Source organism: Corythoichthys intestinalis, chromosome 12 (assembly GCF_030265065.1).
Source record: "Corythoichthys intestinalis isolate RoL2023-P3 chromosome 12, ASM3026506v1, whole genome shotgun sequence".
Taxonomy (NCBI): domain Eukaryota; kingdom Metazoa; phylum Chordata; class Actinopteri; order Syngnathiformes; family Syngnathidae; genus Corythoichthys; species Corythoichthys intestinalis.
Window position 1 is genome coordinate 31,453,034 of NC_080406.1, and position 16,935 is coordinate 31,469,968.

The window sequence follows — 16,935 nt, forward strand, 5'->3', positions numbered from 1 at the left end:
TTTTTACATTTTTTAACGTTTTTGATCCAAACAAAAAAAGTGGGAAAATAGTAAACATTCTTTTTATTTAAATTTTAATTTTAATGGGAAAAATGAAAAAAAGTTAATATTTTCTTTATTTTTTAAAAATGCTTATTTTTTTTTACATTTATTTTCTTGAAAGGAGAAAAACACTAAATATTCTACAATTTCTGGACAACAGAAATTTTATATACATTGTATTTTGGTGGGAATATGAAGTCGATGCACATGGCCCATATTATCTTTGTGGGTTACACAACATAATAGCAGGCCGGATCAGGCCCCCAGACCACCAATTCAACTTTTTATCTTCGCCAGTAGGTGAAACCTATTGAAGGTGAGGGTTTGTATTACGTATTGTTTTCAAGATAACCATACCTGTCAAGTTGTACGGTTTCGGCGTAATTTGCACAAGTGAGCACTGATTTTAAATGTGTGCGCTGTACGTTCAAAATCTGTACGTTTTTCGTGCATTTCGTTTTTTTCTCCGTTTGGATTTTATCACTGTTTCGGCAACGAGACAATGTGCGTTAATATGTGTTACTACGTTGGTTGAATGACGCAAGCAAAGTCAGAGACACGTAGAGAGAAAAACGGGAGTGGAAAGGAGGGAAGAGTGTTGTGACGCTGTTGCAAAGGCGATGCTAGGCTAGGTGGCTCCAATATTTCCTGACTGTAGACGACAGCTATAATTTACGTCCACTTTGATGCTACACTAGTTATTACATGCATTTTGAACTAGATGCGAAATGACAGACTCGGCGGTGTTATTAAACAGCCGCCATCTTAAAGCAGTAGACTTCTCAGAAAGGCTCTGTTGTAGTAAAAACGGGAGCAATTTTAACAACTTTAACGGGTGATTCACAACATTAAATGACTTGCAAGCATGGCAAAGGTTACTATGTTTTTTTTTTGTTTTTTTTTTGAATGAAAAAAAAACAAAACACGAAAGGTATCACCAGTTACTTTGCCAAGTAACTAATTACTTTTACATTCAGGCAACTGAGTTCCTAACTCAATTACTTTTTGTGAGAAGTAATTTGTAACTGTAATTAATTACTATTTTAAAGTAAGATTAACAACACTGGTCATAAAGATGCAGTCTGCAGAATGAAAAGCTATGCTGTGACGAAAGCAGAGATTTTATTCTGCCAATTTGCCTGCAACTATTGCTGATCACGTCTCAGAATTAGCAAAAGAAATGTTCCTTGACTCAAAGATTGCATCGGTAAGTTAATTTTATCAATTGACCTTTTTAATTTATAATTGGACACACTAATGAACTACCTTCAAGTCAAACTGAATTGCGAGCTGAAGTGCCATTAAGTGCAGCCACCAAAAGACATGATGCCAAAAGTGCGACAAACAAATACAATTATAACCAAAGTCACTGTTAATTTTTTTGTGTTTTTTCCAGCTTCGTTTGTTATCCACGCGCTTCCTCTCTCTCCTCCAGACACATTCTCGCAGTCGGGCATCCGGGCATTAATGACGTCACCAGCCACAACAAAGCTTCGCCATATTGAAATGGGGGCAAAACACGAGTCACAAGCAGTTGCTTTGTCGTGCAGTGTAGTACAAACGCGTTGAATCTTTGTCTTATTTGCGGTCTTTTTTTCCGTCGGAATGACTAAAAGTTGCCGTGTTGCGGGTTGTAACACAAGAAAGACTTCGGAGCCGCATTTGAAGTTCTTCATTCTTCCTCGTGAGAAGAAAAGGACAAGCAACTGGCTGAAAGCAATCAATCGAGGAACAGTAAAAGAAGACGGTTCCGTGGACCATTCTCGCAAGTAGGAACCTAAATCCAGGCACATTTACGTTTGCAGCCGACATTTTATTACTGGTGGGGAAACTTTAATCGATTTTTTCCCCCCCAATTAGCTGCTAGGTTTCAATAGACTAGGCAGTGGTTATTATTACCGTAACCGACAACACACAAAGCGTTATTTTTCTTTTGCCGTGAACTGCTCTGATCGGTCAATCGGTATATTATTGGCCTGGTGGGAATTGGTTATTTTGCCGTGACGTGTTCACAGCTAAATAACACTTGGAGGCGAATTACCGGTTACGGCAGAAATAATCACTCCATATATACTACTAGTTTTCTTAGTTCCACACAGTACATATTCCACATAATTGAATAAGGTCAACTAACTGGGTGTCTTCATGAGGTAGTTGTAGATGTTTCCGCATTCCACTGCAGGCAATTCCTTTGGATTGTTCATCCAGCTATCAGCTGCAACTTTGTATGGGCAGATTTGCAGGCCAATACATGCTAATTTTAAGTTGTATCGCCTCCTCGCGTCTGTCGGCTGTGACTCGTGATAATAATAAATCACGTTTAAGCTGTTTCTATGAAAAAAAGATGCAAAACACAGCTGAAATATATGAATTTCAGACAACGTTTGTCTACGGATGTTTACCTGTGCATGCCACCATCTCAAAATGGCGACACATTGCTATGCGAGATGACATCATCGTGACATCACGCCGACTGCGAGAATAAGTAGATAGATGAATGAAAAAAACTAGGGCTGTCAAAATTATCGCGTTAACGCGCGGTAATTAATTTTTTAAATTAATCACGTTAAAATATTTGACGCAATTAACGCACATGTCCCGCTCAGACAGTATTCTGCCTTTTGGTAAGTTTTACAGCAAGGCTTTTTGTGCTGCAGCACAACAGCGAACTCTTGTGGTCGCTTTGCGACATGGTTTATTATGGCTGCACGACGTCTCGGGCTGACGCCTACGTTGTAATGTTGCGCTTATATGATCCTTGGACAAGATTTGTCCGTAAGTATGGTTGTTGTAAAGAATGTACATATTATGTTAGTGAGCGAAATGTTCTATTTTTTGTATGAGACGCTTTTTGTTTATGTTTAGTGAACCTGTATAGCGTACTAAGCTAACGTTGTTGCTAATGCAATGCTTGTGTACTTTTTTTTTGTAGTTTTATGACGGTCTAAAGAGGACAATGGTTTGAGGCCATTTTATTAATAAATCAGATGAAAAAGGAAGAAGTCTGATTATTAAGGCGTCGTTCACTAGCTGTCTAGCTTTGGAAAAAGTAGACGCTTCGGACTGAGGACAGCATAGACAGATTTAAATGACAGTAGAGTGAAATGCCCACTACAGTCCTTATGTACCGTATGTTGAATGTACAGTGGGGAGAACAAGTATTTGATACACTGCCAATGGATTTTCCCTTTGGCAGTGTATCAAATACTTGTTCTCCCTACTGTATATATCCATCTTGTGTCTTATCTTTCCATTCCAACAATTTATTTTACAGAATATATATAATTTACAGAAAAATATGGCATATTTTATAGATGGTTTGAATTGCGATTAATTGCGATTAATTAATTTTTAAGCTGTAATTAACTCGATTAAAATTTTTAATCGTTTGACAGCCCTAAAAAAAACAAAACAAAAAACCAACAACAACAACAACAACAAAACCAAAATTAATGCAGCCTCAACGGGACACAAGTCAGTGTCCTACTTGCGCCGGTGTTCTGTCAAAATTTGCTCCCTTATAAAATTTTGCTCCCAAAGCTTTTGTGGTGCCGAAAAAGCCCTCTTTTATATTCACTTGGACTCTGTTATCCAAAGGTGCTAACTAAACTAGATACATCATAAACATACATGTGCAACACGAAAATGGCGTAAATTAATACTTAACGACACGGCGAAGTCGTTAACAGTGAGAGCGCGGGTTGCAGTTGCTGTGTGCAGCTAACATGGTAGGATGTGTCTGAGAACTTTTGTACATGTCTTTACATGATCAAACCTAAGTAAATATTCCTTTCTTTAAAGAAAGTTTGTAGTGTTTACGTTGGAATGACCGTATTCGCAGCCATTTTTAACGTTACGCGCATGCGCAAAACCACAAGGTAGCAATTTTTGATCGCAAGGTAGCAATTTTTGATGGGTTGCAAAATTTGTCAGAACACCGGTCCCAAGCCCGGAGAAATGCAGAGGGTAAAAAACAGTGGCGCCTCCAGAAATTTTTCATTGGGGTGGCCAGATGGGACCACTTAAAATCTTGGGGTGGCACACCAAAACTAAAAGCCATTATTTCAGGTTTTCATTATATTGTTGCAGTAAAAAGGTCAGGGGAAAACTATCAGAAAGACTTAAAGACACGGCTACAGATATATTTTGGTGTATTGTGTAATATTTGACGTTACTAATGATTTAATGTGCATAGTCCATGACTGTCCAGTCAACATTTTGAGTTCCACAACAATTCTGTTTTATTGTGTTATGTGTATATTAGGCATAAGGTGTACATTTACCAAAACAAAATAATTACTAGGGAAAAGCAGGTGCTGGCAGATTTGCATTTGGGATGAAATGCATAACTGATGCTACAACAATCTAACGATATACTGGCAAGCGGGGTGGCCAGTGGGGTGGCCAACAAATTTATAGGGGTGGGCGTGGCCACCCCCTGGGGAGCCACTGGTAAAAAAAAGCCTGCATTGGGGGTGCCCCCTCAAGATTTCTTAGTGCCCACTCTGGTGGGTAAACCTAGATCCGGGCCTGCTGCTTAAGTGAAAAGCTGCTCTCTGAATACTACTGTAATAGTTTTTTTTTTTTTTTTTCATTTCATGTTTATGAATTTTCCATACTGTCGATCTCAAGACTGCAATTTTCCATGTAATTAAAAATTCCACCACATATTTTCCTGTTCATAAAGGACTTTTTTGTAGTAGAAAGAAAAACACAGAGCTTGTTGCAGAAGGGAGGAGCGAGTAAGTGATGAGTAGTCAGGAGTGAGAGACGAGCGTGAGGCTGATGAGGGTGAGCACTCGCTCACCACTACCACGCCTCACTACCAACTTGGTCAGCCATATTGATAGTACGTGTGAGTGTGTGACGACTCTTACCCTTATCTGTGAGCTTCGTGTCCGGCTATTTTTACCCGCAGTGTGGATATATAAAGCAGTGGCGATTGGGTCAGGAGGAGGCGGGAGGAGGAGGCGCAAAGTGGACTGGTAGTGGCGGGGTGACAACACTCTATCGCAGGCATCCTTTACCTTGACGCAGCACGGCCGTGCTGGTGAGTTTCAGAGCAGGGTGATTCCTCTTTGCAACTTTGGATATTCGTCGCTTCTTCGACGTCTTCTGGCGCTGATTTAGCGGTCCTTTTGGAGGTGAGATGAGCGGTGTCATTTTAGCCACGGTGGTGAGGTGCGTCATTAGCGGTCAGGCTAATTAGTTAACCCCCGTCCAGGACAGAGTGGGCATCTCCAGGCACATTTTATGAATTGTACCTGCATTCATATCGCCGCCTCAAGTCATGTTGCGATTTTAACGCGCGGCTCATGTTATGAACATTTGTGAGTGTTCTTAGTAACTTTTCCGGTCTCGAGACGTACCTGGCTGCCAACTGACAGAGTGCTGGACTGTTTGTTTCGTGGGGGGGACGAGCTTCCACGGTAGGCATCATATACCTCCACTCGTCGCTGTCGTACTGGTGAGAACGAACCAGCTTTTTCCTTTGTTAACGCAGGCCATTTTTCGCTTATTCGGCGTTTTCCAGCGCCGACTTGGCGGTTATTTTTGGAGACTGGCGGATGTGTCAGTTTTGTCACCGAGCTGTTGTGCGTCTTTAGCGGCCAGGCTAATTAGTTGACCCCGTAAGGAGCACCTCCGGGTATAAAATGACTTGTAGCCGTATTTGGGAGCCAGTTTATGTCTCGTTAAGATGTTTGCATTCGCGTGGCTCGTTTTATATTGTCTTTAACAAGAGTGTTGTCTTTGAAGCAGCTTTCTGGTCTGAATTCCTACCTGGCTGCCTACTAGATTAGCTGACGGAGGCTACGTCGATTAACGTTAACACGAATGGCTTTCGTAAGTTGAGGCACATTAAGTTTGTGAGTTAGCCGGTATTCATTTGTTCCAGTGCGTCAACTCTACTTTGGTTGTTTTTTTTAAGCCACTGTGAATCACCCCTCATCATCCGCTATTTTAGCCCGTTTTATCACGTCACTAGCTGTCATTGAAACGCGGCAGTTAACCAGGCGGCACCGCCGTTAGCCAAGACAGCCTTCTACCGCCTTGTAGAAGTTCCCGGATCGCTTAAACAGAAGCGCTGAGTTTTTAAGCACGACTATTGGTCAACGGATAAAGAAGGGTTGTTATGATTGGCTAAAATGCTTGTCGTTTACGCTCCCTGTCCACCGCGAGTTTTAAATTCCAAGGATTGGCTAACCAGTAACGTAGGAGCGTCATGATTGGCCACCTCCCTTGTCGCTCAGTCCCACTTCACCCAAATGTATCAGAGCATGTTTATAAAACTAGATGCGAAAAATGTACTGTGAGCCAATACGGACGACCGTTATCCGTTGTCGGCCATTTTGTGTCAGTGCCATTTGACCATATAACATTCAATGGAGCGTGTAGCTATTTTGAAAACCGCTATAAATTGCTCAAAAACTGCTTAGATTTTCATAAACGTCAGAGTGTAGTAAACTAACTCTCTATTTAAAAAAAAAAAAAATCCCCCCCAACGTTTAGCCTAAATTATAGCCACAATAAACAGTTTATAGACCAAACAGTTTGAAAATCCATAAAGATTTCCAAGTTAAGAGTACACAAGTGGAGAAAAATAAATCACATTACACTTCAACAGTCCCCCTGAGAAGTCTACTGCCTTAAGGTGGCCATCTTCACCAACTCTACTGACTCAGACCTTTCGCATCTAGTTGTATGTACTGTGATATCTATGGTCAAACCTAAGTAGCGGGTTTTATTTTAAACCCCCTCTTATTGGGCAACAGGGAGAAGAGGAGTAATTTTATTGCCTTCCTTGATTGTCATTCACGTCGCTTACAGTTCATTGGCAAGCTATTAGTATGTTAATTGAAAAATTTGACTGTCTCCATAAAATTATCAGTTAGGATTTTTTTTTCCTTATATAGTGTAGGTTTTTCTGGTAAAATTATTGCTTCATTCCTATAAAACTAAACTTTTTAATGGTCATATTTATACTGGTAAAACTTTTTTTCTTGCGAAATTTACTGTTTTATTCGAGTAAAAATAGGATACATATATATATTAGGGGTGTCAAACGATTAAATTTTTTAATCGAGTTAATTACAGCTTAAAAATTAATTAATCGTAATTAATCGAAATTAATCGCAATTCAAACCATCTATAAAATATGCCATATTTTTCTGTAAATTATTGTTGGAATGGAAAGATAAGACACAAGATTGATATATCCATTCAACATACGGTACATAAGTACTGTATTTCTTTATTATTACAATAAATCAACAAGATGGCATTACCATTATTAACATTCTGTTAGAGTGATCCATGGATAGAAAGACTTGTAGTTCTTAAAATATAACTGTAAGTACAAGTTATAGAAATTTTATATTAAAACCCCTCTTCATCTTTTCGTTTTAATAAAATTTGTAAAATTTTCAATCACAAAATAAACTAGTAGCCCGCCATTGTTGATGTCAATAATTACTTACACAATGGTCATGGTTGCTGAAGCCTATAAAGTCAGTGGCACCCAAGCGCCAGCAGAGGGAGCCAAAACTCCGAAAAACACAAGTACACGTTTCACTGTGCTGTCATTGTAATCTCTTTGAGCAGGGTATTTGTGCGTTAATTGCGTCAAATATTTTAACATGATTAATTTAAAAAAATAATTAACGCCCGTTAACGCGATAATTTTGACAGCCCTAATATATATATATTATATTTTTGATACATTTTTTTTGTTATTGTTACTTCAAAAATATGACCCTGTTTTGTTTTGTCTTGGTAACTTCTCAACTAACTAAAAAAAATAAAAAATGTAAACTGCCATTTTTACCTTCACCAATAGATGAGACCTACGGATGGCGGAAGTTACTGTATGTATTCGGTTCCGCATGTCTGTTTGTTTGTATGTACTGTATGTATGTTTGTGTTCAAGATAACTTAAGAACGAATACAGGTATTATTATCAAACTTGTAGGATAGGTTTGTAATATGAAACATAAGAGAAGTGATTACATTTTAGGTTAATAAGATCAGAGAGTTCGTTCGTGATAACGGATTAGCCTATTTAACTCAAATTTCAGGGTAGGGGATATGATGAGAAAAGTAGGGGTCATAGATGTGACGATGCTTTGTATTTGGATGCTTAGTCAGAAGTCTGCTCATTAGGTGCTTCTCTAGTTTCCTCTGAAAAGACCTCTTTAATTTCACAGGATAGGAATTTTTCCATGCACCCAATTCTGACATGAATTTCTGACTTCATTCTCATAAAGTGCTTGCTTGCCGTTTGATTGTTTGTCGAGCAAGCATTTTCATGTTGATCACGCCTCCACTTGGGACCAAATTACACCTCATTGAGAAAGAAGTTTGTTGCTTCTTGACACCAGATAGTTGTTGATAGTTTTAGGTTTCTCTTTCTTTTTGGTTTTTGTTTGCTTCTTTTGAAAAAAGTCACATTGTATAAGAACAAACAAAGACAGTATAATTCAGAAAAGTCGCGCATATTGGTGCATGTCATAATATCCTGGGGAAAAAACATGTTGTTTTATGAGAAGGAAGTGATAACTTTAAAGATGAAGTGATAGCATTACCTTTAAATGCACATTTTTTAGAATAGGTATATTACATGGGAAAGTTAAAAAAGAAAATCACATACTCTAATTAGGAAAATGCACAAATTAAATAAAAATGTTTAACATGTAAATTCCAACATAAAATGTCCAAATATTATTCGTAATATTAAAAGAAAATGTCACACACTTTTCAGAATTAAGGACTGATACAAAAAAAATAAACTTTTTTTTTTTTGTAACAACACAGTATTACATTAAAAAAGATCTGATTTTTATGTGTTCATAGTTGGAATTTCAATGCAGGAAACCACTTTCCTACTATTAAAATCAGAATTGTTTTTAGAATAAGTCAACATATACCACAAAATTAAATACAGTGACACATTTAAAAAAAAAAAAAAAAAAAAAAAATCTAAACTTACAAGAAAATAGAATTAGCAATAATTTAAGTTTAGACTAAAAAAAGTGGAAAGAAATCACCAAATTAATGGGTAATCTATTTTCGTATCTTCCTGTGTTATGTCAATCTTAACATAATATCATCAATTATTATTACCTTCCCCCTTTGTAGTTGTATTTCTGTTCTGGTTTTTAAGTCTTATTGTCAAGTCTTTTTAACACTGTCATTTGGGTCTCATGCTAAGAAAGAAATAAGATTGCATCTCTTCCCTTTAACGGTTGATAGATGAGTGACACCCCCTCCAGTGTCAAAGCACAAGATGTTTACTGTCTGCTATGAACCTGCAGTTTGTTCAGAAATATATTCATAATTCAGTCAACACATTTACGAGTTGCCACTGTGAAGCGGTATTTTGTATATCAATTGGTCTATTTACTAAACTCACGAGGGCTCTAGGCCAAAGTTGATGCAGGAAGTATCAACGGAAATGAAAATGCTCAGTGAGGACTTATCTTAGGTAACCATGAGATGCCTCATTCACCAGCATTTGCACACCAAATATACAGTACACGGCAGATTGTCATAGAACAAATGTTTGGAATATAAAGTAAAGTTCTCCAACACCTACTAGTATTTTGCTGTGACATAAAAAAAATATGCAGAAATCTTATGTTTATTGATGCAAAATAACAAGTTGTATCATATAGAATTGTTTTGTCAAATTTTTGAAACATTTTAGTCCATGTTTTTTCTAATACTTTTTTGTTGTTGTACTTTTTAAGTAACGTGACGTGATTCTTTTCACCTGCAATATTCAAGAAGTTAAGGTTCCTCAATTTATTTTAAAGTTTGTCATCTTTTCGTTCTGGATTAATGACAGCCTTTTAATATTTTTTTTTGCTATAAGGCTAAACAACTTTACAAGAAAATGCTGACAATATTCTGGAAATAATGTACAAATATTAAAAAAGACGTCGAGTACATACAGTGGTATGAAAAAGTATTTGAACCTTTTGGAATTTCTCACATTTCTGCATAAAATCACCATCAAATGTGATCTGATCCTTGTCAAAATCACACAGATGTAAAAAACAATGTCTGACTAGAACCACCCAAACATTTATAGGTTTTCATATTTTAATGAGGATAGTATGCAAAAAATGACGGGGGGGGGGGGGGGGGCAATAAGTAAGTGAGCCCTCTTTCTAAGGAGACTTAAAGAGCAATTGAAACCATTTTTTACCAAACAATATATGTCAGGTGTGTGCCCAATCACTGATGAGTGATTTAAACCTGCCCTGCCCACTATAAAACACATACCTGGTAAGAATTGTCTTGATGAGAAGCATTGTCTGATGTACATTATGGCTCGTCAAAAGAGCTTTCTGAAGACCTGCGATCAAGGATGGTTGACTTGTATAAAGCTGGGAAAAGTTACAAAGCCATCTCTAAAAATCTGGATGTTCATCAATTGACAGTCAGAGAAGTTGACTACAAATGGAAAGAGTTTGGCACTGGTGCTTCTCTCCCAAGGAGTGGCCGTCCACCAAAGATGACGTCAAGAGCAGCACAGAATATTAAAGGAGGTAAAAAAGAACCCAAGGTTGTCTGCTAAAGACTGACATAAATCACTGGCACAGTCCAATATCTTTGTGCACACATCAACTATATGTAAAACTATGGCCAAGAATATTGTTCATAGGAGAACTCAACGGAGGAAGCCACTGCTGTCTAAAAAAAAAAAAACAATGTTGCTCGTTTGATGTTTGCAAAAAGGCACTTGGACAATCCACAGAAGTTTTGGCAAAATATTTTGTGGACTGATGAAACCAAAATTGAATTGTTTGGGAGTAACACACAATGTCATGTGTAGAGGAAAAATGAAACTTCTCACAAGCATCAACACCTCATCCCCACCATGAAGTGTGGTGGAGGGAGCATCATGATTTGGGGCTGTTTTGCTGCCTCACGAAATCAAAGTTTATCAGGTTTATCATGTTTTGCAGGAAAACCTGAGGCCGTCTGTCGGACAATTGAAGCTAAAAAGAGGATTGATGCTGCAACAAAACAATGATCCAAAACACAGAAGTAAATCAGTTTCAGAATGGTTTTAGAAGAACAAAATACACATTCTGGAGTGGCCAAGTCAAAGTTCAGACTTGAACCCCATTGAGATGTTATGGCATGACCTAAAGACAGCGATTCATGCCAGACATCCCAGGAATCTGACTGAAATACAGCAATTTTGTAGAGAAGAATGGGCCAAGATTAGTCCTGATTGATATGCCAGACTTGAGCTACAGCTACAAGAAGCGTCTGGTTGAAGTTATTGCTGCCAAAGGTACACATAAAATATTAAATTTGATGGTTCACTTACTTATTTTATCCCCTTCTGTCATTTTTCGCATACTATCCTCATTAAAATATGAGGCCCTATAAATGTTTGGTTGGTTTTAGTTAAACCAGAAACTGTTTTTCCATCTGTGTGATTTTGACAAAGATCAGATCACATTTGATGGTGATTAAAGAAATGTGAGGAATTCCAAAAGGTTGTAAAATTACATCTTTTTGCTCATATTGAAATACAGTACTTGATTTCTGGTGAAACACCCTAAAATATTTTATTCCTCAAAAATTACAATATTCCATACTTAAAAATACAATAATTAGTATTTTTATGTACAAAACAAATACAATAATTAGTATCTTTATGTACTGATCTCATTCTCATCACATTCCGACTTTAATGTTTTTATACTTTTAATGTAACATTTCCCTCATATTTGCAATTTTCGCGGTTAAATGACACAAAATAATGATCGTAAAATTCAAACTTTGTTTCGTGATTGTATGGCTCTTAATGTTCCTCATGTTTTCACATATTTGAGCAGGTCGTCCCATTTTGAGGAAGCGAGCTTCCAAACATAGGCACTCTGTATTTTAACAAACACACTCACCCTCACACACATTGCGGTCTCTTGAGGTGTGCTTTGCCATAAAGCCTGGGCCATTAAAATGATTAAATTTTACTGTGTGCAATCATACTCACTGTGCTGGGTACAGAACAAAGCCGATTGACGACATAATTTTGGCCCTAAGTGATCACAGAAAAAGCAGGTGCTATAAAATCATACACGGCTATGTCTGAACATATAAGCTAAAAGCAAATCTATAATATATTTCATCTTTTATACTAATTATTTAATAGGAAATATGATAGGGTAATGCTTGAAATGTTTGCTAGTGACCGCTGTAGTTTAAAACTCCTATGTCCAGTTTATACTGAATATGCTCACTAGGAGGTCTCTAGTGGGCCTACTTTAGACTAGAGGTTAACCGGTTTTTTACTTACGTATAGGTTTCATGTCAGGAATTAGTCAAAAGGATTAAACATTTGCATATTCATCATTTTACTGGATGAAAGGACTTGAGTTCTAGCAGACATTTTGCTGACCGACATAACTCTGGATTTAAAGTAAGAAATGGAAAAATGGACTAATCTTTTATCTCCAAGAATATTTGAAGTCAATTTTCACATAGAAGGCGACATGGTCTCCCCTCTCTCCTGTTCTAGGCCACGTTTACCTTCAGGACTTGTCCTAAAAGCGATGTAACGATTGGAAGATGTCACAATAAATACAGTCTCTGTCCTTAATTCCTAAATCTTGGTGGGATTATAGAAATGGCAAGATTCATTTTAATATGCAAATCCTCCTGCTATGAAAATGTAGGAAAGTTAAAGAGGAAAGTCTGACCTACATTAGCTATAAAACTCTTTGGTGAAGTTAGAATCCAAACTAGTGAACGTTTTTGTTACATTAATAACACCAGTGTGTGTTTTGTCGCTGGCAGGAAGACGGAGGACAACTTCTTTCTCTTTTCTCAGCAGCCGACGACTGGCAGAGAGAGGATGAAGATGCCCAAGCCGGTGAGTTTTCCATAAACTTCACTATTTAGACACTCAAAATCGCCACGTGGTGGACATACGGAAGACTTTGGAGTGCATTTCTCAACACACCTTGTCATCTTGTAGCCAAAGTGTACTTTTTATTTTTTTATTTTTATTTATTTTTTTGCTAAAGGCACCGATACGCTTCACCACAATGTGGCAAAAGTTCTGAATTTTGCATACAACCATCATGTATATTATGTACTAGAGCTGTCAGTTATTTCAATAGTCGATTATTTTTGCAATTAGTCAACTTACATGTAAATAATGTTATTTACTGTTATACTGAAATCAAATAAAGTGGTACCTCTACATACGAAGTTAATTCGTTCCAGGACCTTGTTTGTAAGTCGAACCGGTTGTATGTCAAGCAGGATTTTCCCATAAGAATACAATATAATTCCATTAATTCATTCAACAAAACCTACACCCGAAAACCTACACTTAAGGCCAAAGTATACCAGACGCGGTTGCGGTCCGAGCCCGGCAAAATATAGCGCTGGAGCCAATCTGTTTCCATTCTATCCTATTGTTTAAAGCAGGGGTGGGCAAACCGGTCCTCGAGGGCCGCAGTGGGTCCTGGTCTTTGTTGAAACTGACCCAGCACTGATAGTTTAACCAACGCGGTTTCAGCAGAAATGAGAAGCACCTGACTGCAATCGACTGATTGCACTTGTAAAACAGCAGATTGGTGAAAAAGTGTCCTCTTAATGGGTTGCAACAAAAACCCGCACCCACTGCGGCCCTTTGTGGAATAGTTTGCCCACCTCTGGTTTAAAGTATACCGGCCACGTCAGTGGCCCAGATTGACTGCAGACCATCCCCAGTTTGGCGGAGCCCGCCGGATGTTTTGGGCTATTTTCTATTTTTGCCGGGGACGCATCCGTCAAAATGGGCGGAGCCTGGCCAGGAGTCAACAGCCCAGGTGCTTATTCACGGTGTAACACTAGAAGTCCCATGGGTGTCCCATGGGTGTTCTAATTTTAATTAGAATTATTAAAATACTATTATTAAAATATCCTCAGAGGTTTAGCAGTTTAGTGTCAAGTAAGAAGTGACAGTGTCTGAAAGTAGTCTGACCCACCCAAACCCCCTCCTCAGCTAATGGCTGAATTTGCAAGTCAGGCCTTCCTGAGTCAGGCTACTTTCTCTTTACTTGCAAAGGTTTCGCCCAACCCCCTCCTCAGCTAATGGCTGAATTTGACTAATTCTAATTTATTCGGATGTATTTGTGTAAATACCCTCTGCATGTTAAAAAACATTTTTGAAAAGATCAATTAACAATTTGCTGTGGACATACATTGATATACATGGTTATTAGCAATTAGGCATAGAAAAACATGAGTTTAAAATACAAATCAGAATAATAATAATACTTCTTGTGATAATGTAACGAATCCGGTTCAAATGTGGCGGATATGTTTTGCGTGCTGTACCTGAACACAATGCATGGCTGACGTGACAGTGTTGTTGTTGGCGTCAACTGCTTTGGACACTAGGCATGTTGTGTTGCACAAGTTCTGAAATAAATGATTAAAAACCCGACGAAGCTGGCGATTTCTTTGGCGATGTTACAACAATAATAATTGTCACCTTAATTTATAACTGGCTAACGGAGGTCGGAGGAGGACCGTCGAGATCCTAGACATTCTATGGCCGTATTGTCGAGCCAGTTCATGGGGGCACACACCACGCTCATATTTTTCTATTTCCATCTTCATTTCAATGGTAAGCATAGCCTTTTTTCTTTTTTTTCACCACATACACTAACCTTCTTGGAAGCCATGTTGATTTTTCTCACAAGAAAATCCGCTGTACTTCCATCTTGCGGGAAAACAAAGAAACTGAGGCGCTGTCATAAATTGTTATATTTCAAACATGCCGTCGGATGTAGAAACAAATGGAGGGTCAAATTTTGCGTTTGATGTCGAACAGATCGTGTGTTGATGCGATCGTATGTCCAGGTACCACTGTACTACTATACAAGGAGAAAAGTTGTACTAGGTGACTGTATCGTTTTTGTCCAAAGCAAAAGCAGATATCTCAAAATCGCATATTTATTCAGTAACACATTTTCATTGAAGACTGCAAAAATATGAGAATGTTTACTGTCCCCCTTTTTTTCTTTTCTATTTCAAATTGAACATTAAAATTATTTTTTTTAAAATTAAATTTAGGAGTTTAAAAAAAATCTCTTAATAATTCAAAGCAGAAATGTGAAGTAATTTCATAACATACCAAATAGTAGAGGTGTGCAAAATTTCCGATTCTTAGATTATTCACGATTCGGCCGTGGAAGATTCGAGAACGATTCACAAACATCCAAATTCCGATTATTGAAATATGCCAAGTAAAGCGGAAGTACAACACACTCAGCGCGCCGCGCGGTCAATGAGCAACGAAGCAAGAGTAGCTAAACATCATGCTTCTCATTACCCGGCCCCTCGGGTAATGCCAATGCTCAACTCACGGCTCTAGCTCAACTCATGCCACGAGATAAAAAAAACACAACAACATACCTGAAGCTGCTACAAAAGTACGTCATCCACATAATGTTACGGTAGATATCATTTATATAAGACTAGATGCACTACGGTAGCGGTAGCGTTTGCAACACATCTACAAAAAGCTAGATGCAGACGTAGTAAACGGCCGCCATCTTAAAGCAGTACACTTCTCTGCAAGGCCGTTGTAGCGAACCTTCCAAGCAAACCTAATTAACTTTTTATCTAAAATACTCATAAATCGGTAAAATATTGACTTGAATCTATCTTTAAAATAGTTTTAAAACTTTCACATGTGGAAAGTTGACAAAAGAGAAATTATGGATTAACGGGAGCAATTTTAACAACTTTAACGGTTGATTCACAACATTAAATTAATTGAATGTAGTTTAAAGCTGCTGATACAGAATGGGGACTGGAGTTTTTTATTTACTGTTATTTTTGTATATTTGTTTACTGCTATATGTTAACTTGATACTGAAATAGTAGTTTGGTTTAGCCTGAGAGTATTTTTGAACAATTTTGGAACAAATGTACAAAATATTTAAAAAAAAAAAAAAAAAAAAGGGGGGGGTGCATCAATAATCGTTTTAGAATTGAATCGGACCATCTGAATCGTAATCGTAATCGAATCGTTAGGTGCCCAAAGATTCCCAGCTCTACCAAATAGGGTCACAATAAAAGTAATTAAACATTGTCCAATAAATAAAGCATGAAAAAATAATTTATATCTTGTAAATTTGACAAAATAAACGCGTTTCCGAAGTTCGAGCCTGAAAGGGGACGAACCCGGAAGTGATACGTCACACCGAGAACAGCGATGGCAGTACTCCATACATACGGCCGCCATACAAAGCCCTTCAAACAATGATTCAAACAGCGATATAAGCGATAGATCGAGCGCAAGAGAGGAGATCCAAGTTTTTGAAGAGTTGGAGGAAGAAGAGGAAGTTGGAATTTCATGTGGGACCTAACATGTATTAGCCAGATGTTAATCAGGATGCAAACAATGTGCCTAGACTACCTGACATGGAATGGAGACAAGACCCATCGAGATTACACGATTGGTAAGATATAGGCTGTTATTATTTTCATGATTTGAAGATGCAGGCATTTGCACATAATTTTATGATTTGGTCTATCTGATGACATTGTTTAAAAAAATAATAATCAGACTTCATGTTCATTTTGGCAGATCCGGCAGCTCTCGTGCATATAAAATAATATAAAAACATTGGGGGGAAAGAAGGAGAGGAGTCGTTGATGGGTTTCTCCACTTTATTGTGGCAACAATAAGAAAACAAAATAATAGCGGACTGCCGCCACATTCGACCGCGAAGTTCTTGCTTCTCGCTCATCTTCCCCTCGCCTCCTACTACTCACAGCTCTCCAGTCCCAGCGTCTCTTAAATGGATCATGCATAGTGTCTTGTTATGAGCTTTTTGTTGACAAAGGTATGAACACACGACGTGCTGA

At 37.9% G+C, this 16,935-nt stretch overlaps 1 protein-coding gene across 4 annotated transcripts in view; it reads left to right on the forward strand.

Annotated features, from left to right (window-relative positions):
- Positions 1-4,852: 4,852 nt before the first annotated feature.
- The window catches only part of LOC130926767 (radixin-like), a 35,210-nt gene continuing 23,127 nt past the window's right edge, over positions 4,853-16,935 (forward strand). The window contains exons 1-2 of one of the 4 annotated variants that reach the window (XM_057851945.1): positions 4,853-5,186; positions 12,859-12,934. In XM_057851945.1, the coding sequence (XP_057707928.1) occupies positions 12,917-12,934 (18 nt within the window). In that variant the 5' untranslated portion in view covers positions 4,853-5,186; positions 12,859-12,916. Of the gene's footprint in view, positions 5,187-5,249; positions 5,472-5,491; positions 5,510-12,858; positions 12,935-16,935 lie in introns of those variants that run through there. The other 3 variants (XM_057851946.1, XM_057851947.1, XM_057851948.1) reach the window with 3 other exon arrangements.